Below are 26995 nucleotides of genomic sequence, written 5' to 3' on the forward strand. Positions count from 1 at the left end.
ACACAACTCGCGTGACCTAATTAACATCGATCAGACAGGATAAATGAATGAAATCTTCACGGAGTAAAGGGCGTTTTCCCTGCAAAGTTCACGGACCTAGATAACATAATTCAATAAAACGTATGAAAAAACATTCTAACCGTGCTTGACGTTGCATTATGCATCAAAACTAACTGTCCAGCACCGTTTGAAACCTTTGTTTACATACATTTCAACTAACCGACATTTTAAACACACGAGTGATTTCATTGGTCCAATGCGAAGGTGTGTCTTTACAACTGAACATTTCATTCATTAATTCTGTCTAATCAATAAAGTAGATTTCGCGAGTTGTGTTTCGTGTTATTTCTTAAAATTTGACCCGGCATTTGTAGTAATATAACAAGATATATACATTTCTAGAAAGGAAATTCATTTCTGCGTTGAATAAGACCAAGATCGTGAAAATCGCTGCACCCTATGATGAAGTTATGGCTGTTCAAAGCGATGCAGCCGTTTTCGGGGGATTTTGAGTTGGATACCTTGTTATATATATATTTGATAGTGATTTTTTTTTTCCAGAAAAGTTGATTGTGCGTTATAATATGATTATTTATCATTCTAAATGATGTTTTCACTAATTAATATCATAGCCACACGCTAATCACATGTGGTTTGTGTCTGAAAACTACACAATGTTTGTCTTTCTTTAATTCGCCCTTGTGAGTAAAATGTTGTTGTTTTCTGAATACGTGTTTACAATTTGCAAGTGATGGATTGTCTATGACACCTTTAATCTGACATGGTACTTCAAAGCAAATATCTATCAAACAATCTTAATCTCGTATTGAATACAATTTTCAAACTGTATGAAGGCTACAAGATACTACATTGCCATTGGTGAAGTACAAAACCTCAATTGCACACGCTTCTATTATGTTCACACTGTATATACACTCCTCATTAAAGGGGCCTTTTCACAGATTTTGTCTTTTTTTGAAGTTTGTCATTAAATGCTTTATATTGATAAATGTAAACATTGGATTTAAAAAGCTCCAGTAAAAAATCAAGAATAAAATTTAAAAAGAAAAGAAAAAAAGGTAACCCTGGGCAGGACTCGAACCACTGACGCCCTGGAATCCTAGAGTAAAATGGTTACGCATTTTACCACTCGCCCATCCTTCCTTGTTCCACGCCAAATATATTTTATACTTCATGTAAGCGATCCTCGTAGTTTCACAAAATATAACGACAACAACAGAACTCTCCAAATTATTCAATCGTTTCGCGTTGCAACGCTTTATAATTCAAAAGATGCATATAAAGGCTATTTAAGAGCATGGTAAATGTTCAGTATTACGGTTTTCTCACAATTATCATAACTACAACGAAAATTTGCGAATATGAAACAACTTTTTTCAATTTTGTCAATTTACCAAAACGTGAAAAGGCCCCTTTAAGTACATAATAAACACCAAAGTTAGCTTGGTCTAGCAAATGATAGCTTTGCCGAGGATTCAGTGTACAGAGTAACAGCTTTAACGATATAAAACACAATGCAATTAATTATGCTGTAAAATAAACGATATCATTTTACCGTCTTCTGTTTGACAGTTTGCGCGTGAACGTGTGATACCAAAAGAATGGAGTCTCTTTTAGATGGAGTTTAAATGATATTCAGGTATGTACAAATAAAACAGGTGTAAAATTAATCATACATCGATTTAAATAATATGGAGGATACGATCGGTTTAACAACACCGTATACTAAGTGTATTTATTATTTTAATACCTAAGACAAAAACATATGTTTGCAAAATCAGTAGTGTCAGTGTACACAAGATTAAATTAACACAAACGCGTCCGCTTACAATACAAATCAATAATTTATACATTGTATTCACGTGTTAATAATTGTTCACTCGACATCTGCAGATATGCCATTTGAAAGACGATCTTAACACATTTATGCCTAGTGGACTCTCCCATCCTTCTAAATTGGATCAATTTATTTCCAAAATGAGGGATGTCTAGTATATATTTGCCAGGGCCTTTTTTCTAGACGCTAGGCATAAATGGGTTAATTGAATAGGTATGTTTTTATCATATGATATCTAAATATAAAACGATTTTTTAATAACAAATCTTTGTTTTTGCGTTGGTAATTAAATCTTAAATGAATTAATAATAATTTAATATACAGCTTAGATTTGAACATAGTTTGTACATCTTTTTCATTTGGTGAAAGTATGAGAAATTCTTATTAAAAAAACAACACTATTTTGTTGTTATCGTTGAACAGATTTTCAGATAAATCAAGATGGTATTTACATACACACATTTTCGTTGGCATCTAAGCGGATTAAAAGTACATTGGAATTTTTGATATTATATACTCGAAAAAACAGTATGTAACAGATTAATTTAAGTACATGTACATGACATTTTGTTGGAAGCGTATTTTTATGAAAAACTTAAGCAAATATGATGTTTGTCTGATATGTAAATATATCGACAAACGTCTTTCAATGAAAGAAAAAAACAACAACATAAATGAATACTTATAAAACTATAATTATATTTTACTAAATCAAAACGTAAATAGATCTTTGATTATTTATTTAGAAACTTACAAAAAGGGTCAATATTCTAGGAAAACATATTAATTATTTCATTCGATAAAGTTAATAAGAAAATAAGTCGAACAATCCTTCATTATGGAAGTTGTCAACTTTTGTTTATAGCACACCATAAAAGATCCTCGTTTGTATATTGAAGTCGTTCATGCACATCCGATTTACAAGTACATAAAAGCTTAACAAAACACTCAGGCGAGAATGTGTATCTATCAAAAACCTCTAAAATCAAAGCGCTGAAGGCACTGAAGTTCTTCGCTATTGCATATATCTTAGACGCAACTCAGTTTTCAAAATTATGTTATAGCTTTTTATATCGCAAGTTTTACATGAACACAACCAATTCAAATTTATGAAGAGTGTATCTTAAAGCACAGGTCGAGATGTGTGTGCACTGATAATCCTCATATTTATGTTATAAAGATAACTTAGACAAAATAACAACAATATGTCTCTTTTTTTCGCAATTGGTTGCTGCAATGGCAACCATCTTTAGAATTTTGGTTGCCTTGCTAAAGAATAACAAGCCTAGAATCATGAACATGTTGAGTTATGTGTATCTAATGCTTTATTTATTTTCTTATTATTTTATTATTGAGCAACAATTTTGCCGACATGACAGACTTTTAATGCATCATGTATTGTTGTGAGCCGGAATTGAATCATTTTCTAGGCCTAATTCATCCACAGTCGCCAATTTGTATTCTATGCTTAATTTGATTGAGTTGTTTCAAACTTTGAAAAAGCTAGTTACCCTGCTTTTTGGCCCAACTGTAACCAACTTTTGAAATTGAGCTTCTTAGGCTGAAATCTCCTGGCACCAGGCTAACAGGCAACCTCTAAACCTGTAAGTTATTCATGATGTAAGATCTTACAGTGTATTGAACTCATTAAATTTGCAAGTCTGAAGACATTAAAGGGACCTTTACGTTTTGGTAAATTGACAAAATTAAACGATTTAATAATTTGGAGCGTTCTGTTGTTGTAATATTTTTTCATACTACGAGGATTGCTTATATAAAGTATAAAATACATCTCTCATTGTATGAGCACGGATGGCCAAGTGGTCTAAACGATAGACTTTTATTCCAGGGGTCAGTGGTTCGAGCCTAGTTGAGGGTACCTTTTTTATTTCTTTAATTTTATTCTTGTTTGTTTTTTCAATGAAGCTTTTAAGAATCATTGTTTACATTTATCAATATTAAGCATTTAATGACGAACTGTGAAAAGGTCCCTTTTAGATGTTTACTAAAAATGCCACAAGGTAAAAATTTAGAACTCATTGGTTGTTTATTTAATTTTAAAGTTATTTTGTTAATTGGCCTTGTCAGCGAAGTTACTTCTAGCCAATGTCGTCACGAAGAATTATTTCCCTTTCTCTTTTTTTTCTTTATAGAATTCATTAATGTTTGTCCACTTTATTTACTGGTTGGCTCTTGCTCAGACTTGTTCAGTTGAATGATCTAAAATTGTGGATGATCGTAAAGAAACTAGTTTTGGTAGAAATATAGCTTTTGTCCGTTTTTTTCCACTATGTAATATATAGTCGCAACATGTTTTGTTCTTTTCAACTTAATTTTAACGGCTATGCGAAACTTTCATAGTATTATGACCATCATGTGTAGATGATCACTAAAAAGGAATTTCGGTATATTTCCCTTTCTGTATATTTTTAAATAAAGGGTGTGTTTTGATAAAATAAATACCACTTGTTCATACATTTTCTGAATAAAATATTAATCGTTAAGAATGTTAATATTTAAACAACATAATGCACATTGCACACGTGCACCGAAGTAATTCTCAGAGTGGGCGAGACTTAACAAAGAAGAGACAAATATGAAGGATTATATCAAATGTGGGAGGCTTGAAAATGTAATAAATAGGCAGAGTTGACAAGTGTTGCCGGATTTGGGGTATGATAAGAGTTAAAACTATCGGGTCAGAGTATCTAATGTGATTGTGCACTAACGGCATAATAAAAGAAGAGTTTTTCCCACGTCATGTTGGAGACCTGTGTACTTTCCCTCAACCGGACTTTGTGCCACACCGTCTAAATTCTATTATCGCACGTGACATGGAAAAAGGGGGCGATACAACGCGTTAAAAGAATTATTTCGGTGGGTTGTTAGGTTCCCATTTCTTGAAAATAACTCTATATGAAACCCAATGAGATATTATGTAACCACCGTATTTGTTGCGTTTCAAAAAATAGCTATGTTGTGTATTCCTAATTTGTTCGTGACATTTTACGTCTGACATTTAAGCTATCTAATTGTCACTAAAACCTTTGTTCTTAGTATGGAATGTTTAACTATACTTCTATGTACTGTGGATAATTTTGTTTTCTACTCTAACTGCAACGGTAGTATTGTTAAATACAATAGTATTAACCGATATCGACTTTAAAACAATTTCAATGGAAGTAAATTGCAGCTTTCAATGCCATATAGAAATAGAACATATGGCTCTGAATCAGAAGACCCTATGATCAGTGATGATTTTTTCTCCTTAAAAACCAATCATAGCTTTCATCAGAATGTTATGAGATTGTTTTAATTAAATGTTACTTTATGCAGCATCTTATATGAACATCAAATTAAACCTACAGGTATGTGTACAATCTTACAATATCGCCATGGGTTGTACGGAAATGTTATATCTTTCAGACTAGGTAAAATTCAGCAATGCTAATTGAATGCTTTTTGTTGCAAAAAATTGAATATTTGTATTTAGGTTTTTATATTCCTTGTGTGTTACTTTATCGTGACTATATCGTGTAAATTGTATTTCCATTTTTATAAGATGTTTATCGAAAGTCGCTTTTAAAAATGTAATGAAAAAAAAATCAAAGTTTGTCTTAACGCCGTAAACGTATCGAGTTGATATTGAAAAGCTTTAAAGTGCATGTTCATAGATAGGATACCGCAAACATTCGCTTTGATTTAAACTACCTCAAATCTTGGTTAGTAAATGTTTGTGGCTTTTTGTTTTGTGTATTATTCATATGACTGAGGGCGTGTGTGCATGTTTATCTATTATATGTATCATGTATGAATGAACTAGAAGGATTTTATTTACGTAGTAGTTGTATATTTTATTAAAGTGACGCATAGTACATAGACAATCATTGGTATTTACAGCAATAATACGATCAAACTTATTATAAACACATATAGTTACTAAACATTTTACTACACAGCCATATAAATGGCTTACGAGTCACTTAGTTTACATGTTATGGTAGTAGTCATAAAATCACATAAATAAAGTGCTGGGGTGGTATTCAAGAAACATTTTAAGTCATTTCTTACTAATTTCCCTTAAGGTCAAAATTACAATTTTTTTGTATTTCTTTACTAGATAAGGAATCACATGTTTGTTTTGGTATTCCCAAAATAATATTGATACAATGATGTTATTTTGATGTAATTCTTGATGCCAAACTATCGCAATAGGAAATGAAACACTTAAGAAAATTTCCCAATTTAAGAATTAGAATAAAATTTAACTTAAAATGCTTCTGGAATACGACCCCAGAAAAGATCGCGATAATAAAAAGCGTGAAATTGTTTAAAGTATGAACATGAATAGTTTAGATCAATAACTTCTGTTAATTATTAACAAGTGGACTTACAAGCATAGTATTGCAAGTTCATTTACAAATAAGTAATTCTATTTACATAGGTAGTATAATTTACAGATATTACTTAGTATTTAATGTAGGTGGCGGATATACGTAGGTGGCGAGGCGTGGGTTGTGATTCACATGATCCTTTTCAGTGTTATATCCACAATTGCAACATGCTAGGTAGTGCAAAATAACTTCCTTAAAGTTTGCACCCATAATGAGGAGACCCAATCCTGTATTAAGTCACACATATTGTTATGGGAAACTGGGTAGGGTTACTGATTCCTGGTGAAGAAGTATGAACTGGATTTCTGTTCTTCGCGGTAAGTCTCGATCATTGTGGAGTCACTGTTCAGGGGGGTTGTCATACTTATAATTTTAAACTGATATGCTTAAGCTATGTAAATATGGTCTTTGTTAATAGTATCTTTTAGTTTTAATGTAAGCGTGGGTAACCATTGCTAATGAGTTAATGTCCGACCTGGTAAGAGATGATAATTGATATCTTCAACAATTTTATACACGTTAGTGCCTCTTTTCGCAGTGTCATTATTTTACGTCAATTTATCTGATGTCAGTGTCTAATAATGGATTAGCAATGGCAACCTAACTTTTAACAACTTTTTAACGTAAATATGTATATAGAGAACAAGTATGTGGAAAATACGCAATATTAACACTTCATAGTCTCTTATAATTCTTATATAGAATGGCCATTTTCATGTTTTTATGTGTGTTTTAATGCCATGTAATAATGATGAACATGCAATGGATGAGACTTAAATAAAACATTGAATTGAATTGAATTATACACGTAATTCTCGTCGATTGGCGGTAGGATATTGTTTCAAAACAGTACTTTCACGTCCGGTTAATTAAATGCTATTTATTATAATGTCGCTTTCGCTAAAACATTCACGCCTACATTCACTTATTGCCATATGTGTTGTCCAAAACTGCAAACCGTTAATAATTCCCTTCGGTAGACACTTTACGTTTTTGAATAGACTTGTCTCAAAAGTTATATGGAGGCATCAATACGTACATTCGGGTTTTTTCATAAATCGTCGAATGCATTATAAGATTAAACCCAATCTATGCTTAAAATATTATATAAAATATATAAATACTTCACAGCAAACAGTGTATTGCTTAGTCATTTTCAATATTATTTCAAGACACATTCATTGGTGGTTTTAAAGTTTCTGAATTTTTATGGAAACTGTATAATTTCCGTACATTCACATTAAGGACGTGGCTTTAAATATACTTTGTATTTTGCTTTCACTATATCCTAACGTATACATTTCTTCAGATGTCATCGGGTCGTTTGCTGATGTAATTTATATGAGACAATTTTCACCTCACCAATGGCAACAGACGACAAAGCAAGTGTGCCATTGCTACAAAGAAAGAATTTCCGAAAGAACGAAGATTCAAGTAAACAACACGAATACGGGTCATTTGAAGACTTTGTTGGTGCAAATAAAGCATGGTGCAAGCTTGGAAAAGTTGGTAGCGTTAAGGACATAATTGAACACTGGGGCTTAGGCGAGACCAGACTTTTAATTTCGTATACAGGAAGTGGTTTCGACGATGTGGATGATTACAATCGTACTGTGAAACCGGCTTTGGTTAAAATCATTAGATCTTCAGCAGCATGGGTTCTCACAAACGCTACTGGATTAGCATCAGACTTATTACACGCTGCGGTCCATGACATTGAAGCAGCTTCGGATTATTTGCCTATTGCAATAGGAATCTTTTCTTTATCACAGAAAGAAGCGATAGAGACGAACTGTAAGCTTAAAAGCTGCTGTGACAATCACCAATCGTATGCATATTTGTCGCACTTCATATTTTACGACGATGAAACAGACTCTGGCAAAATACATGTTGAGATCGCCGAACAAATAAGTAAGAACTTCAAGGCGCCTGTAGTGGCACTCGTCAATGTAACGATTAAAAATCACGTTAAATTCATTCAAATGTCAATTGACAGCAAGCATCCGGTAATGACCATCACTCGGAATAAAGATCCATATGAGGCGAAATTCCATTTTGAAACAAACGCAGACTTAATTGGAAACGAGACCCTCAAAACAACACAAGAACCAGAGCAGCTGTATGATGCAATAATTAAAGCAATTTTAAGAGGAAAAGATGAACATGTTGATTATCTTAAAATTGCCGTTGTACTAAATGCCTCCGAATCAACAGTTTCTTCAATGATTTCAAGCAGCTCAAAATGGAAGTCCGAGGAAGAGATAAGTTATAGACAGAAGATGTTGTCATCCGCATTGGCATTTGATTATGGCGAAACCGCGTTGATTCTTTTGAGATCGCTCAACGAAATTGATTTAAGAGCTTTAGAATTTGGGCAAAAGTCCAACAAATCGATGTCTCGTGTTGAAAAGTACATACAGGCCACAGTCGGTGTCAATATGAAACTACCCAAAGGAAAATCAGATGCTAACGATTGTGCTTTCGTGTGGGTGTTTATTTGGGCGATTTGCAACGAAAAGTTTAATGTGGCGAACGCTCTGTGGACTTTAGTTGATTCGAAAATGGCAGCGGCTTTGTTAGCTTCCCGATGCCTTTCTTCGATGCGAAAGAAAAACGTAGACGGAAATCAACGAGACAAATTGAATCAAAATTGGTCGCTGTACACAGAAAGAACAAACGAAGTCTTGGACAACTGTTACAGCGCAAAGAGAAACCAAACTAAAGTAATGCTCGTCAAATCCAGGGAAACATTTGGGGGTTTGTCTGCATTGATAATCGGAAAAACAAACAAGAAGTTTATTGAACATAGATCATGTCAAGCAAAAATAAATGACATATGGATGGGATCGTTGAAATCCGACCAAAACGCAAACCAGAGTTGGAAGATCGCAATATGCCTTGCACTTCCGATACTATCTTCCATTCTGCTTCAGTTCAAAGAAGACCAAGATCAAAACAAGTGCTGCTTCGTGCTCCCCACTTTCACACTCGGTGGTAAAATGTGTCTATTCATGAACAGTCCGATCGTCAAGTTTATGTATCGCACCGTATCCTATGTGGTTTTTCTTATGTTTCTATCGCACGAAATCATGTTCAAAGTCTACGAATACCCAACCGTAATTGAGTACATACTAATGGCGTGGGTCTTAGCGTTTCTTACTGAAGAAATTAAGCAGTTTATTGAAGAAGACTCCTATTTCCGAGACGCATGGAACTGGTTGGATCTGACTGCAATAGCCTTATTTTTGAGCGGCATATGCCTTCGATTTTTAACATGCTGTCTTGACGTTGGAAGGGTGTTGCTGGCAATGTCATTCATGTTCTTTTCTCTGAGACTTTTGCATGCTTTCTCGTCGCTGAAAGTTATCGGGCCCCTTTTGGTTATGATTGGAAGGATGCTCAAAGACTTGGTGAAGTTCTTACTGATACTGGCCGTGGTTTATATTTCATTTGCCGTCACGATACAAGCGATCCTGTACCCCATGTCTTCATTTGACTTTCAAACTATGCACGGCGTATTAAAGCGGCCATACTGGAATATTTTTGGAGAATTAGAAGACACGCTAAACGAATTCAAAGGTATTCAATGTTTTAACTTCTATTTCATATATTATTTTATTTTGCACTTGTCTTTTTCAAAAACATATTGAATACGTATTTGAATACACATTTAAACTGTACATATGTAGAGAGTTTAATTCAACTAACGTTTCCCTAAAAGAAAGGAATAAGCTAAGCCAGAGGTATGCACGTATTAAATATCTCCCTCGGAAAACGCTATGATTAATTCGTTGGAAAAAGAGGTAAATTTGTAAAAAATATTTTTTTTTCTGAAAATGTATTACTCTTTCGCGTCTTTAGTAGCGCTATATAACTTTTATTTCAGGAGAAAATTGCGACGAAAAATCTACGAACAATAGCAGTGATTCGAAGCTACAAAGGTGTCCTACCACTCTTGGAACCTACATAGCACCCGTAATGTTTGCCATATATATGATGATTGTCCAGATCCTATTGTTGAACCTCCTCATCGCCATGTTCAGCTATTCCTTTACGAAAATCCACAACGACACGGATAGGCACTGGTGCTACCTGAGGTTTAGATTGATACACGCGTATTACCACTTGCCTAGCCTACCACCTCCGTTCTCCGTGTTTTACAACGTCTACGCCATTGTGAAGCTTGTTTTCCGGCGTTGCAAACCCGATGCCTCAATCGGAACGAATGCTTTCTGCGTGAAGCTGAACAAACGCGAAAACGAAAAGTTACAACGATGGGAGACCATTCATTCTTACGAAGAAACACCGTGGAATCCCAAAACTGAGTTACACGAAGAACCAACAGTTCCAAGCACAGGATCGAAAACTAATCAATTTGATACCGGTGGTAGGAAAGTGTTTTCTAAACACTTCAAAAGCAAAATTCTGCGTAATCAAATTGCAAGTCTTTACGCGATTCATGATGATGAAGTGTGAAGATTAATTGGAAAACTGAATATATAAACACTTGGTAATTGGCACACAAAGATATGTTAGTTTAAACATATTTATTTTAGCTTGATTGCATCAAACGCCTTAGGCTTATTTAAAACTCTATCGAATCCGTTTCCTGGGACTTGAACCAGTACTTGATGTCTAAAGAATGCTCCCACATTGGGGATCGAATCATGGACCTCCCGGTCGCCTTGCGGACACCACATCTACTACACCACGCAAAGGATATGTTTATTCAGCTGGGCGTAGAAAGCCTAACAAACGAGCGTTTTTAGAGCACATTAACACATTTGATAGAAGTATTCAGTGAGTAAATGCATGTATAAGGAATTATTTAGTAAACATGAACTCGAGTGGATGCATCATATAAAATACTGACATCATAAATATAGAGTTGCAGACATTAAAATGGTTGTTTCACCCATTTTTATAAACAGACTGCTACATTAATATATAAAATTCATGCCTTCTATTTGTATGAATTAGTGTTTACCGTATAAAAACTCTCCCAATTACCATACAGTACATGGTAAGATACTTACAGTCTTTAAAAATTGAGCTCATGATTTTTTTACTACTAGGGGTAAGGAGCCTGGTACTTTATATCTAAGCGAATTAAGTTGCTTTAAGGGAAATCGAGTTTGTTTGGCCAAAAAGGGAAACTAGAGTTTTATAGGTAAATATGTATGCGAAAGAAGACACGGACAAAGAACAAAACTTGAAACAGGTTTTATTTATTACAATGTTTGAAATTTGTTAATAGGACATATTTCTCTGCTTTGCATCCTTAAAATCAAAGAAAGAGATGATACAAAACACACATTTTCCGAGCACCAAATACACTCTAAACGAGAATTTATCATGTGTTAATTTCATGCCTTTTCATTATAGTCACGGGTCAAAAGTTAATTTAATTTTATTGTTTTTTCAAGTGTTAATTGATAGTGTTCGAATTAGCCACGGAGGTGGGGGGGGGGGGGGGGGGGGGGGTAAGCTTGGTAACTTGGTAAGCCGCCGCGTGTTATATAAAGTTAAACACCCTTGTTTTTAAATTAGCAATCGTTTACATCTGAATTAGTGAGCCTTCAAGAAATAAGGCATTCGTCCTTCAAGAAACCAAATGTCGAAATTTGGTCACACACATGTGCCGCATGGATTTCGAACGAGGCATTATACTCATACTCTTGAACACAAAAACATGAATAAGAGCGTTTATAAGGCAAATTGAGAAATCCAAAACAATCGTTAACACAATAACTTATGTTTTTATACGCATATTTACTTATGAATGGACTCATCGCATGCGATTAAGTTGGAAAAATTTAGGTATTTCAAAATTCAAAGAAAGTACGAAATGCTTTATAGACGGTCTCATAACTACCGTTTTAGCTAAAAAAGTAAAATCTTCATGAAAAGCACTAGTGTACACCACACCACTCATATATGAAACGCCAGGGTTTATAAATAATTTGACTTGGAGGAAAATGCCTTCCTTAAAAATGTGTCTACACAATAAAATAATTTCAACTGACCGAGGATAATTTACTATAAAACGTTAATAATACAATTTAACACGACATTTAAATGTTGATGATAATTGTTTATTTTATTTTTACCTATATTGGGACTTTAAGGTTTTGGTTCTCGGATTATAACGTGTGTATTTGTATTCAAATAAAAGTATGTTATTTATGTTAATATATTAGCGAAAAGTATGTAACAGTATCAGTATACACCAATGATGTATATTATATTCTTTTATTGGCATTTTACCATAGCAATTAAATGTATTACGTTAAGATCTTTATGTATTTATACATTTTGTATCTTAATATATTATCCACTGTCATTTATTTCATTCTAGTTTACATTTTGTCATCAAATCATGTTTTTTTATTATTATTTTAATAACATATTTTGTTTATAATGAAACAAGAGCTTGTCGCAGGGAAAACGCAGCATGTTTTATTACGTAGCAATTTTAAATTCCCCATATACACACATTGTTTAGTTGCCTTGTGTACATATTAGTAGCAAAATTGTTGCTAGTCGTTTTGTGGCATCTGATCAGGATCTAAACTGTTTGCAAATGCCTTTAAAATTCGGTTCCAGCACTGAAAGAGTTAAAACGCTAACTGAGAACATTTTTAATAATAACTTGTTTAGGTGTACATTGCCGTACATATAATTATCAAATTTTGCATCAAAATGATGCGTCTGCAATGGAAGGATATAAAGATCGTTATGCAATTTAACATTACATTATTACAAAATGTAATATTGATATTGCCTTAGCGTTAATTCTCTATAGAGTCCGCCACGTGCGTATTTATGGAACCGCCATTATCATTATTTATATATTGATATCAACGTATTGTATATCTATTGCTTTACTTATTGTTCCAACATAAATGTACATGTGAGCTACTCTTGTGTTTGTATTGGCTAAACGTAGTTTTATCTCTTCAATCGAACACATGCGGGTTTCATATTGTTATTGAAATCCAAACAGTAAATATATTTGCTTACACATGTTAACAAATACAGATATAATCAAATAAAACATGACTGCAGAACATTTTCTCAAAACGCTGCTTTCACAATCTAAATCAAACAGTGACACTTTAACCCATTTATGCCTAGTGGACTCTCCCATCCTTCTAAATTGGATCAATTTATTTTCAAAATTAGGGATGTCTAATATATTTATTTCTATATTTAGAATATTTCTTACAGAATTTTCTTTAAGTAAATAGCGCAGACCCAGATGAGACGCCGCAGCATGCGCATCTGGGTCTTTGCTGTTTGCCAAGGCCTTTTTTATCTAGACGCTAGGCATAAATGGGTTAAACACAGCAGTGTGTAATTACAATTGGTAAACCGTATAATAAATGTGATATTACCAATCAATTATGCATTTCAAATGGGCCTCCTGTGGACGAAAATCGAAATTGTTTCGCAATTATACATTTAATTATCGTTAAAGCGGGTATATACGATCTTGTCAAATATTTATTGATTAATATAAAATGTGTAAAAAACTTATTATACATATATTTCAATATAAACTAAAATAAAAGTTAAGAAGAACATGTGTCGAAAAATGCTAAATAAGCCAGATATTTAATTCTGAAATCGAAAAAGGCTGTACAGCCGAATTCACCAGCATGTATATCATGCATGTACGATGTGAATCTAAATTTAGTTTAACGGTTCATTTGAAATTCCTGCAGCGATATCGATTCATACGACACATGAACACTTACTAAAAAGACGAATGCATCGGTTATTGTAGGAAAATAATTACGAATTACCTTCGTCACAATCGGCTCGGGGCGCTATTTTGTATTTGCTGTATTTTATAAAATTCGTCTTAAATGTATCATTTTTCTTGCATATTGTGTGTTATTATAACATATTTGTATCAATATTTTACAATTCAGCACATATAAAAATCGTATATACCCGCTTTAATGCCATTGTTTTTGTCTCATGAATTATGGACAATACACAAGCGTTCTCTGCAGCTTCAATTCACTTTATGGAATCCCGATCATCGGCATTCACTACAGTACTGCCAATGCAGTGTCTTCCTTTGAATTGTGGTTTCACAAATGATAATGGACTTATGGTATAATTTGTGTATATTTATATACGTATAGGAATAATGCATCTCCAGAAGCGTTATCAGTAGAGAAATTCTCGCTAACATCTGGTGGTCTTTTATGTTAGACCACAAACCATAAAATACAGGGAAATATATACAACATGATGTGGCGTTCAAAACATAAGAAGTGCGTTTAGTTAGAATCAACAGTGTCAATATATTTCACTGAAATGAAATAAAGTTCGTCCACAAGTCACGTTGAAAACGCACCGACGCCGAATGTCGTAGTCTGTGGCAAATTGTGGGTCGTGGCCAATTAAGAACAAAGTGGACTGGTTTTATAACACTTTGTTGAAGACAACTAATGCATTCAGTGGCCCTTTTTTTACCACAGTAGCTTGGATTAATCAAAGTACTGACAGTACTGGTGTGACGATGCTTTTGAAGAGGATTGATATAAAAGCATCTATTTAAGTTTATCTACATCACCACAATTGTGTATGTGAGTACGAACATTTTGGGAAGGAAAAAAATGACGAAAATTGTGGGTACAAAAATTATGCCCCCCCCCAAAAAAAATTGGGTACGAAAAAAGATTTGGTTACGAAAAAAAATTAGGGTTAGGAAAAAAAATTGAGTAGGAAAAAAAAATTTGTACGAGCAAAAATTTGGGTACACAAAAAAATGGGTACGAAAAAAATTGGGTACAAAAAATGTAGGGTACGAAAAAATTAGGGGTACGGGGAAGTAGTACCCGTGGGGAACTTGATCCATTCAGCGAAACTGGGAGGCGGGTTACATTCTCGATCAAATATAACAAGAAATATCTTTAAAAAGATATTCGACGTGTATTTTCTGTACCACTTATCTTAAAAAAAACGTTCTGTTACAGTAAAACGTTTGTGGGTTATAACATTACGTTTCAGCATATAAATTCAAAACTTGACATGCTCTTTAATTACACTATGCTCTTTAATTTCACATGCATATCATACCAAACTTTATATTTCGTTGTTTCCTTTCCTAAGTTAATGATGCTATGTGTATGACGTGATTTCACATGCCCATGTGCTTGAACATATAATTGTTCTCTTTTGATTATTGTTTTTCTCTCTAATTCAATAAGCTTAGGCATGTTTGTTCGTTAAGTACGGCAATAATTTCATGATGATTCCCGAAAGTAGGTATGAGCACATAGTCGTAAGAGCACTTGAATACGTGAGTTCGCCCTTGAACACATGATAGGGGTAACTAAATCACCGCGAAATGACCTAATATGTGTTTAAAACAGCAAACAATATCTAACAAACGAATGAATTATCAAACATAGTATGTGCACTGATGTGGCTCTGTAATTTCTGTTTGAAAAGTTTATTAAATATGCAAAATGAGTAAGCACGCATAAGAGCGAGTTTCACAGATGTCATACGGCTATTATGCTGTTTATATACCATAGTCGCTACAACGTTTACAAATGGCAGGTTCAAAATGATTCGTTTTTTTTACACTCATGATCGCGTTGAACGTTAATTATACACGTTTTAATTCGCAATTTATTTACTGAATCACGACAAATGTCAAATATAATACAGAAAATGCATAGTTGTTTCATTGATCTATAAACATAAAATGGATTGAATATAACTGATTTTAAATTAACGTTTTCAAACTATTATTAAATCTTTTTCCCAGAATATGCTGTCCTATTTATAGCTGAGCTTCCTATACCTTTATCAATGATAATCAGCGAGGTATGCCGATTAGAAAAATCGAGCCATCTCAATCGGACTGGCTCGGTCTTTTACATAGGCCGCCATTGTGAAGAATTTTTTCATGGTATGATAATTTAGACGAGCTGCTTCGCAGCATCGTCAAAAACCCTTTGTCGAAGACACTTATACACTCTAATAAAACAAATATAACGTTGTGGATTGATGCAAAACATTTTTTAAAATTTATTTATAGTATATAAAAATCATGTGACCCGTTGGTCGCGGACAGTTTTGACCTTAAAGGCATTATTTGAAGAAATTGTGGTCAAAACCTTAACGTTATCCATCAAGTATTAAATATCTGGCACCGAAGATTGTTTTAACCCATTTATGCCTAGCGTTTAGAAAAAGGCCTTGGCAAACAGCGCAGATCCAGATGAGACGCCGCATTATGTGGCGTCTTATCAGGGTCTGCGCTGTTGGCTTAAAGGAATTTCTGTAAGAAATATTCTAAATATAGAAATAAATATACTAGACATCCTAATTTAGGAAATAAATTGATCCAATTTAGAAGGATGGGAGAGTCCACTAGGCATAAATGGGTTATTGATGGTACCATAACATTCCTTATTGAACTTATGGTGCCAGAACGTGTTACGATTATACACAAGCGCCATAATTTGAGAAAGTTTTGGAAAGGATTAGTAACAAATTTGTAAATCAAATATAACATCTCCGCACCTCAACAACTATGTTCCTAAATATATAAATATAAAGTTAGAATTGTGATAACATAATTATATGCCTAGGCAAAACTTATATCATTTTAATGAAGGATGTGCACATTCATAATGTCATGTTATAGGGGCAATACCTGTATATTTAAATACGTCGACGTTGAAAGTGTAGTAGAACGATTTTGGACATGTGTATGTCCTCGGACAGACAGACGGACAGACATCTCATGACGATTCCAGTGTATGTCCTCGAACGGGGTTTACTAACAGAGATTACATAATGATCATTAACACCAAAATTAAATACTCTATTCCAATAACTAGGTTAGTATATCACAATAACCAATCAATTACTTATGATTTAAAAGAATATCTTTTATAATAAAGAACATCGTTTTGTAATGCTGCCTCTCCACAAACGTGTCAAGATTTATCAATAATTACTTCTGCGTTTACCAAAAGTACAAATACTGTATTCTTGCGTTTGTAGTGACGTAGTTTCTGCGGTAACATAGCAACCGTCTGAAGTGCGTTCTGATGGAATTCTTAGAATAAATATATTTAAAAAATACATGGCGGAAGTTAAGGTATAATAAATCCCGGTACTAGACATAACGTGGGCAGTATATATATATTACATCTATAGCAATTTCTAGAGATTAGATAAGAGATAAATTAACTGAACAATACTTATGAGTGAAAAACCCGCAAAAAGATATTAAGATTTATTTCTTAGGTCCTAAGAAATAAAGGTCGCAGTACATCAAAGTAGCGAATCATGATAAAAAAAGATTACTGAATGCCCGTTACAGAAACAAGGTCGCGGTTTATCCTGCGATAAGCAGTGTGGGTCTTTTTTTTAAATTCATTCAGGTTTTATGACTTATAACATAAACACGTTCAAGAAAACCCGCATCAGTACGTTTGAGAAATGTTAATTAACACATTTTTTTTTCTTTTTAAAATAATTTGCTGCGTGTGAAAAGTGTTTTATTTATTTTATCTAAAAAAAAAATCTACTTGTTTTTTTTTTCATTTGATTTACTAGAGCTAGGTCACATTTCAGCCCGTGTCTAAGCAACTCGCTTGTGAAGAACCCATCATAATGTGGTGAAAATTTACAGAGCCCTGTCTGAATGAAAAACTTTCACTTTTTCCATTTTTAGGAATATTAACCCATTTATGCCTAGCGTCTAGAAAAAAGGCCTTTGCAAACAGCGAAGACCATCATGCGGCGTCTCATCAGGATCTGCGCTGTTTGCTTAAAGAAATTTCTGTAAAAAATATTCTAAATATAGAAATAAATATACTAGACATCCCTAATTTTGAAAGTAAATTGATCCAATTTAGAAGGTTGGGAGAGTCCACTAGGCATAACTGGGTTAAGGAATATTAATGTTTCTCGTAAAGTGGATAATAAGGTTCCCTTTCTTGTGTACTCACCATATTCCTGAGGGTATTCTTTGAAGCGATAATATACCATTCTAACCGATACCCAATACTAGTTTTGAACTCATAAATTTCTTTCATCTATGGCGTCACGCATTTCGGGTAAGTTAAAAATGTCCTTCTATTTCCATATAATTATTATTTATTATTATTATTTTATTATATTAGTTCCTTTATTTTCTTCATTTCATATCTTCATTCCTAAATTGAAGATGATAAAGACGGCCATAAGCGCATAATATTACCTTCGCTGTCGTTTTCCTTTTATCGGTGGTTGAAAGGGCACACAGTAATGTCAGACTAACAGCCTAGGTTCACATACTGTCAAATGTGCTTTAATTATCGGACGCCCCATCAGATTTTGATGACCTTGAGAAATTGCGACATGCACTTATTAAATAACATAACCTTGGAGAAACGCATGATCGCCATTGCAGCTGATCGACATTGACCTGTGATGATATTTAACGCATCCCAATATATCTATATAATTATTCTGACTTAAAATTTACTCAATGAGATAAGAACATGTTTAATATATAGACCACTTTAACACACGTTCAATCAGTAAACATATGTAATAGAACAATTATGAACCTTTCATGGACAAAGGAAATATAATTGCAGGCATTATTTACGGTTATTTTATAAATATATAAAAGAAAATCACTAAGTTCAAATATGCGAACGCCAGTAAGTAAGTAGTAACTTAGTTCATATAAACCAACAAGTATATGATAAAATATATTCCACAAATTTCATTACCCACGAAAAAATGACGTAATAAAATTTAATGGTTAAAACATGGCATTCTGAATTACTTCACAAAACGATTACCAACAGCGGTCACAGTTCACGTCATATGTCACTAATTGCTTGCCTGTGGCACTCCGGATCAAAACACACGGAACAACCAATAGCTGTTTCGCGGTAATGGAACTTGTATGCTCATGGTATTAAGAGAACCTCCCAAGGGGGCGTGGGATCAATTGGCACGCCTCGAAATGTTGCTTGACGGAACTGGATTAATGTGTTAGCGGCGGTCCCATTACTCGTTGTTTCATTTTGCTAAATGGCAAAACCTCAAAAGATTTATGTTACTCATGGTACTACAAAAAAAATGTTCTATCAAAAGCAATGAATGTGGATAAAAGAACAACCGGTTTTTGAGGCAGAAAAGAATAAGAGATAGCAGCTAAGAGGACGGTTGTTTGTCAACTTTCATGAAAAAGCAGTGTGGTCAATACCACAATAAAAAGTTAAAGTAAAGTCAAAAATAATTTTTGTCCAAATGAAAACTTTATCATTTTATTCATTGATAAGTAGGATAAAGTGTTATGTATTTAACAGGAAAATTGCCACGTAAATCTAAAACGTGTTGAAGACATTTTATTTTTTTCTCCAACAACGTCTCTCGAGTTTCATTATTCCCTCACTTGAACAGATGAAACCTTTACGTTATTAGCGGTTTACGGTCGTTGTGGCGTTCATGGTAAAGCAGACTCTGTGTCCGCAATTATGAATTTTTGAGAATTTGTGATGATATGTGATCAAATAAAATTATTCTTATCGCGACATCAATCCTAAACAGGGAGGGCAATTCATTCTAAAATGAAATGTGCCCGAAGAAACTGGTCATGGCTGTGTTAATTAATTATGTCGATCATATGGCATTCAACATGCGCTTCATGCTACTTTCATGCATTTAAAAAGCACTCATTCCTGAGGTGCAAAATGTTACAATCCTTCCCCACAACAAATAAATAAATGAATAAATAAAAGGTAAAGAAAACATGGTTGTAACGTTAACAAAAAACAAACATTTCTCTAATTTTCAATCCCTTAGTGTCCTGAGATTTTCAGTGTTGCAGTTTTTCAGTGTCTTGCATTATGTGACAGTTTAAGAACAAACAAAAGAAGCAACTACCAATCTTATGGCAATCCAAGTTGCCGATAGGGCAGATGGGCGTGATTGTCACTAGATGTTCTCAAAATTACCACACGAACTCCATGGCACAAAGTTGTGCTAATTTGAGACTGCGGGAAGATTTGATACAGCAAAATGACACGGTATAGACACTGCAAAATATGTGTTTTCGCTAATGGCACGTTTGGCACTAGTATTAAGAGCGGTGGATTGACAGAATTATCACTGAAGCGATTAAAACAAAGCTGTGATGTGTAGAATTGTTGGGAAGTCGGTCGTTTGTCATACATCAAGTACCACCTACAAATGCTGATGCATGAGTTTCACTTTGTTTATCCTCATCTATATTATTCACTTATGAAATCCTAAACCAGTCAGTCATAATAAACGACAAATGATTTCAAACCATTTCTAAAATCCGTTGCAATCATGGCAACCATCGAAATTGAAAAGGATACATGAAACAACGTTAAATAAATAAATCACACTTTACAACTAAATTCGCCTCCCATGGGAAGCTTAAGTCATTTAGGTAAATAGTTAAATGGTAATGATTTATGACTTCAATAGAGCTAATCATTCAAAATCTCAAAAAAAGCAATTTGTGGCGATGAAGGGGCGTGCATTAGTTGACGCAGTAAGTATTTCTGATTGGAGTGAGTGGCAATAAATCCGAAAGTCAATCATTGTGTTCATGTTTATAAAATGATAGAAGGGGTTAGTGGGAGGGGATTTCACATAAATAGAAATTATCACAGTATGTATACAATAATTTTCAATTTATTGTTGTTCAATTGCACCGTTTGGTAATAAAGGACCACATTTACTATAAGGTTTTTATTTCTGCTGTTGGAAGGAGGCGTATAAAAAAGAAAACATTTTATATGTCTGAAATTATTAAATGTTGTGAAAGTACAAAAATGTATAAATTGCTATTCGTTGACATGAACAGGAAGGAAAATAAATGTTTGCCTTTTGTCTATCAACTTCGCCACAGACATCCAATCTTAACAAGATATCATTTAAAACAGAAATCTGCTTAAATAATCAAGTTGCGGTGATTACAATAAGTTAATACTACTTTCCGTTGATTGCATTCAACATTCAATAATGTCAATACAATTGTGTATGAAATGCCAGCATTACACAGTATTTCGTTTTAATTCTATGCGCAAGTTTTTAATGTACGAAAGCAAAACCGAGAACTCCATCACCAGCGAGTAATGGGTTCGAGGTTGTTCCTGAACCAGAACCTATCCGTAACAGTTGGCCCACTGAAACAACAGAAAGCGGAGCCGAATCAGATGTCGATACCTGACCAAAGAAGGCAAAACTAGTGTCCACTCTAACACCAGTAGAGGAACAGACTATGGTTGAGTGGCTGGAGGCACACCCGATACTTTATAATAAGAAGCTGACTTCTTACAAAGAAACTGCTAAGAAAGAGTTAATGTGGAAAGAGAAAGCTACTGAGATGGGTAAGTCCGTTCCCGTTCGTAAGACCTGGTACTCTAGCCTCATAAGTAGATCCAACAGGCTAAAGAAGAACAAATCTGGCACTGAGGATACCGAGCTGACAGAGAGAGAGACGAGTGGGTTGTAAGACACTTCGCTTTCCTGCATTCTTATATCATAGAGGTACAGAAGAGGACAATTGTCAGCGTAAGTTGAAGTTAAAAATACATTAAAACTAAACTATTTTGGCTAAATATTTATAGCAAATTGATGAATTGATAGACCCGATAGTTTATGGCATTCATCAATCCACTTACAATGTACACCTATATCACAATCATTACTTGTTATCACTTTTTTCATCATTTATCTCATCCTTTTCATAGTTATGCGTTACTACGCACAAGTATTACAGATATGAACTTGCAGATCGAACATAAAAGTAAATGCATTTTATTGTGTCGCTATTACCTTTCATATTGTGTTTACAGCTGAAGCAGAAGTTATCAACTACCTGTACCGACTATGACTTTGCTGAAATGGTTGGTGAAAACCAAGAACAGTCTCTCAAACCGCCCGTAACTACCATTCGGGCAGTTCCGCTAGTTGCATCCTCTTCACCAAGGCCCCGAAACAAGAAGCAAAGTTCAGAGCCAGAAGATGCTTGAAGTCTTGAAGAGCGTGGCAATCAAATGTTGAACCTACAGCAGCAAGTATTGGATCGGATAAGGCCAATCGCAGAAAGAGAGAGGGAAGCATTAGTAGACTGGGCTCGGTCTGCAATTCTTGAATTTGATCATAGTCTTTGGAGACGCTGTCAACAAGAAATTAGCACCACAATTTACAGATACATTGGAGAGAACGATCTGCTGAAGCGACAGCAACCGCAAGAACCGTCACAGTATAGACAATCATTCCAGCCTCGTCAGGATTCATGTCATGCGTGTGTCACCACGTGGCAGCCACCGCCTTCCCAATGGCCTTCCCAGCCTACATCTGGTGTCTCAGTATGGCACTCCCAGGATGCCAAATGGTTGGCACAGAAAGTTCCTCGGCAGTATCCGTAGCAGCAACAACGCACATTAAGACAACTACAACCCGCTCAATCCGGATGTACTGTTCCTGGGATTCTTCCAGTACCAATGATGACATGGGATGGCGTTTCGAATAGACAAATGGCAGCACCAGTTTCACCTTTCACACAGGGGGATAATTCCTTGACAAGTCCGTCTTCGCTTCATTTAAGTGACTTAATTAATGACAATGATCCAAGTGCTAATGACTACCAAAAGTGACTTTTGCATTGTACCTGTGTCAATATATATATATATATATATATATATATATATATATATATATATATATATATATATATATATATATATATATATATATATATATATATTTGTTTAACCCTTGATGTACCATATGATTGGTGCTGACGCTTTGTAATGATAAAAAGACGGTTCATATTATTATTCTGATTACTGGCCTTATCCGTCATTCTGTTTACTGAAGAAAGCAAATGATGTTTTAGTTGTAGTTACTTCTGTTAATGTATTTCTTTAGTTTTCATATTTTGTTCGTAAACAACGGCCAGTGGACCGTGAATGCCATTTAGTTTTAATAATGTGCAACTGTTTCACGTGGAATTTTCATTATGATTTGCTTCATGTCATTAAATAAATGATGTTTTGAAAGATATCAAGTTGTTCCGAGTTTGTGTTTAGGTAACAAAGAGCTTCATGAGAAAAAATGTTAAAATTACATCTGCATAAACTTCCGTCCCGGATCATCATGTGCATTCCGGATAGGTTAATCCATGATCCCACTTTCCGTATTTCCTGTTTCAGGAAGGACTATCCTCAACGAAAATCACTGAAAGAGGAAAGATAAGTTCCGGATTAGCCTGTGCGAATTGCACAGGCTGATCCGAGACGGCATTTTACGTAGGTATCACTATAACAGCTTTTCTCATGGAACGACCCAATTTCAGGAATAAACAAAGATATTGTGATCCTAGCAACTATAAAGGCGTAATGCAGGGACAGGTACTTGTCGCCAGATGCCAAGTGTCGTAACGTAATCGCAAGTTGTAGACCTAGATCCAGCGCTTTTCTGCAGGGGGTGTCTGACTTCTGACATCTTGGACCAAATCGGTTGAGAAGCTCATCACACATTTTAGGAGGCATTCTAAGAACATTGAAAAATAACTGCTGATCTTCCTTTCTAAATTCTGCCATAAGTCTGTCATAATGGCCGAAATGCGGCCTTCTTTCTGCTGACAGCAAAGGCCGCACCCAGCAAGACCTGGGCTGTCTTTTATTTCTTCTCCGCCTTCTTCTTCTCACAAGCAATAGTGCGACCTATCCATCGAGAAGAGCCTGTTGTCCAGCCAATACAGCAACATGCTTGTGAAGTTCTTGATTGTCCATTCTATATTGAAATGGAAGGTAAAGGGAAATGAATCCAGTTTTTATACTCGACAGCAGAACGTGGCATGGTCGTGGCTAGAGCCTGCTGCAAACGTACCTTAGATGTGATAAAGCACCGGTAGAAGTACTAAGAACCTAATGTGGTCTTTTGAAACGTAGTAGGGACGTATCATTGTCGCAACACTAGCGTGGAAGGGTCTTAGTGAGAACCCGATGGACGTAGCAAGAACGTAGTAACAATCTAGAGACTACGTGATGCGAACGTCACACAACACACTCGTCCACGTCTGCACTACACCTGTGTTGCGTCAATGAGGTTCTTACAAGGTTTTAGCTACGTCATTACTACGACCTTACCAAGTTCTTACCACGTCCTGATTTGACCACGTCCTCGCAACGTAAGTTTTGAACATGTTCAAAGTTCACCCACGTCCTTCACGTCCATGAAGACCGTACCACGCGCAAAGCCGTGTCTACTGCGTCCTCGCTACGTTGTACACGTTCGCACTGCGTCCTGGCATATTTTTGGGGATGTAGTGGGAACGTGTCCTAGTGTGACGGGGGTATAAGCCTGAGTGGGAACACACGGTAACCAAAAGCAAAACAGAAACCTGCCTTTAACGTGTGTGTGGCGCACTGCAAGATTAAACCAAATAGCAAACCACTTTCAACCTACAGGTTACCATGTGTGTCCATATTGCATGTATAATGAATTCTTTTTATAATATATTTTTACTACCTCAGATATTGCTTCGAATGTTAGCAATGTCTACCAAGGAACCTTTATCAAGTACTGAGAATAATTTCTTATATTGATCAACAACGTATAAAGCTATGACTTATAGCGATATTTTTGGAGAAGACATTTGTAAATCAGGCTCGATTCTGTAGTTCCATCTTCAATGAAAAAATAATCATGACATTTGGTACAAACATTCAAATAAAGTTTTGACAGAAAATTTATAACGGTCATTTACCACATACACATATCAACGTGGTACATATGCAGCCATTGCAAAAATTATTATATATGTAACAGCATACGATTGAAGCAACTTTTTATGTTCAGTTGTTCCCAATTCAATAAGTTTGTGCATGTAATGGAAGGAAAGCAGTCAGTTGCATTTTAATGAACGATACACGTTTAACGAGACTATGCGTTCCAATAAAATAAACAGAAGATCAATTATAAACATGTCAAGCACTTTGCTTTAGGCAAATGGAGAAAAGCTGTTCGGAAGTTAAAGAATTGCAAATGACGATGACTAATCGTTTTACGTGTATATATTTAAAAGAAGCAACAAATAATCTTATGCAAATATCAGTTGCATATATGCGCGATTTTCACTCTTTTTTTCTATAATCCCTTCAGGAACACCAATGGATTATATTTGCATTAAGTTTAGATTATTAGGAGATTTAAAGAACTGAAAAGGGGAGCAATCCGCAAACTTAACTGTCGCTTCTGGCTGTTACTGCATTGTTATTAATCGAGGAATAAAATAGCCACGTAATTAAACTTGTTAAAGTGTTGGTTGTTAGGCCATTTGACATAAATTAAGTACTAACTACAAGTGCTGGTACAACGCAATTTCACTTTGTTCCTAATCAACTATTTTATGCACGAATTAAGTCCTAAACCATACATTCATAATCAAATATTGCCAATCATATCTCTTTGGCGTTTCAACCACTGTCATCAAAATTGTAAAATTGTAACTCAGAAAACATTTAATTACACATTGTGTTAGCGTTCTGATAAATGCGATATCACCAATCAAATCTTTTATCAAAATGTGCCGCCCGTGGGCGAAAATCGGAATTATTTCGCAATAAAACATTACATCATCGCTTACTGTCATTACTTTTGTCGCATAACAGACTTTGATTTGAGAGATCCATCCAATATTTATGGAAAAACGAAAATCCTCGGCAATACCAGCAAAGCATCGCATTCCTTTAAATATCGCTTTTACAAAAATTGAATGTTGCATTCTTGGAAATAAGAAATATATGAAGCGCTTTTTTGTGTTATCCGCACAGTAAATATATTCCAACAAAATGAATGACAGGAATCGGGAAATAATGAATTCTCAAAATCTCGATGCCACAAACCATGAACATAAAATATAACTAATTAATACCTATGATTTCAAGAGGATAAATTTTTATAAAAATAACGATATTTATAATTGCAGACTCCGCACAAAATATCAAGATGTGTCAACAGAATAACAATTTTTAGAATGTATTAACGTCAACAAAGTCGCATAGACCCAATGCATGGAAGTACATAGTCTGATGAAGATTGATTTGAAGAGAATGCAGAACTTAAACTTATGGTTTATCCTACAAAGCACGGCACGCCATATAGGCTTTCATTTTAGCACATTATAGATTAAGGACTTACTACACCGACGCGTTCTAGAAATAGCGCAAGGGAAATGCTGACAAGCCAATCTTAACCCATTAATCCTAGTGGACTCTCCCATCCTTCTAAATGGGTTCAATTCATTCCCAAAATTAGGGATGTCTAGTAGATTTATTTCTATATTTTGAATATTTCTTACAGAAATTTCTTTAAGCAAACAGCGCAGACCCAGATGAGACGCCGCATCATGCGGCATGTGGCGTCTCATCTGGGTCTGCGCTGTTTGCCAAGGCCTTTTTTCTAGACGCTAGGCACAAATGGGTTAAGTATTTTAGTTTTTCTTAAATAAGTAGATGCTTGTTACAATATTTTTTATGGGATTCAGTCAGCAAAATTATCTTTAACTTTTTATCGCAGTTTGGCAACCAAATTTGGGTTAAATTCACGTGACTGGGTACATCCACGTGTTGGCGCCTTATTCATTGAAACTGAACAGGCACTTTTGCTGCTGTGGGAGAGGCTTTTTCGCGCGTTTCCTTGGTTTCCTCTTAGTCTT

General features: G+C 34.8%; 2 protein-coding genes across 2 annotated transcripts in view; one reads left to right on the plus strand and one right to left on the minus strand.

The window, feature by feature from the left end:
* LOC127854674 (uncharacterized) overlaps positions 1–26995 on the minus strand; it is a 105628-nt gene that overhangs the window by 37620 nt on the left and 41013 nt on the right. The gene's annotated exons all lie outside the window — the stretch shown is intronic.
* Positions 1508–11638, plus strand: LOC127855206 (transient receptor potential cation channel subfamily M member-like 2). The gene is made up of 3 exons (XM_052390623.1): positions 1508–1660; positions 7562–9831; positions 10139–11638. The coding sequence occupies exons 2-3, from the start codon at positions 7617–7619 to the stop codon at positions 10726–10728; spliced, it is 2805 nt and encodes a 934-aa protein (XP_052246583.1). The 5' UTR covers positions 1508–1660; positions 7562–7616; the 3' UTR covers positions 10729–11638.

Source organism: Dreissena polymorpha, chromosome 13 (assembly GCF_020536995.1).
Source record: "Dreissena polymorpha isolate Duluth1 chromosome 13, UMN_Dpol_1.0, whole genome shotgun sequence".
Taxonomy (NCBI): Eukaryota; Metazoa; Mollusca; class Bivalvia; order Myida; family Dreissenidae; genus Dreissena; species Dreissena polymorpha.

Coding starts and splice junctions, on each gene's coding strand:
- LOC127855206 (XM_052390623.1), top strand. CDS start 7,617: ATGGCAACAGACGACAAAGCAAGTGTGCCATTGCTACAAAGAAAGAAT. Junction 9,832..10,138: donor CACGCTAAACGAATTCAAAG/GTATTCAATGTT, acceptor CTTTTATTTCAG/GAGAAAATTGCGACGAAAAA.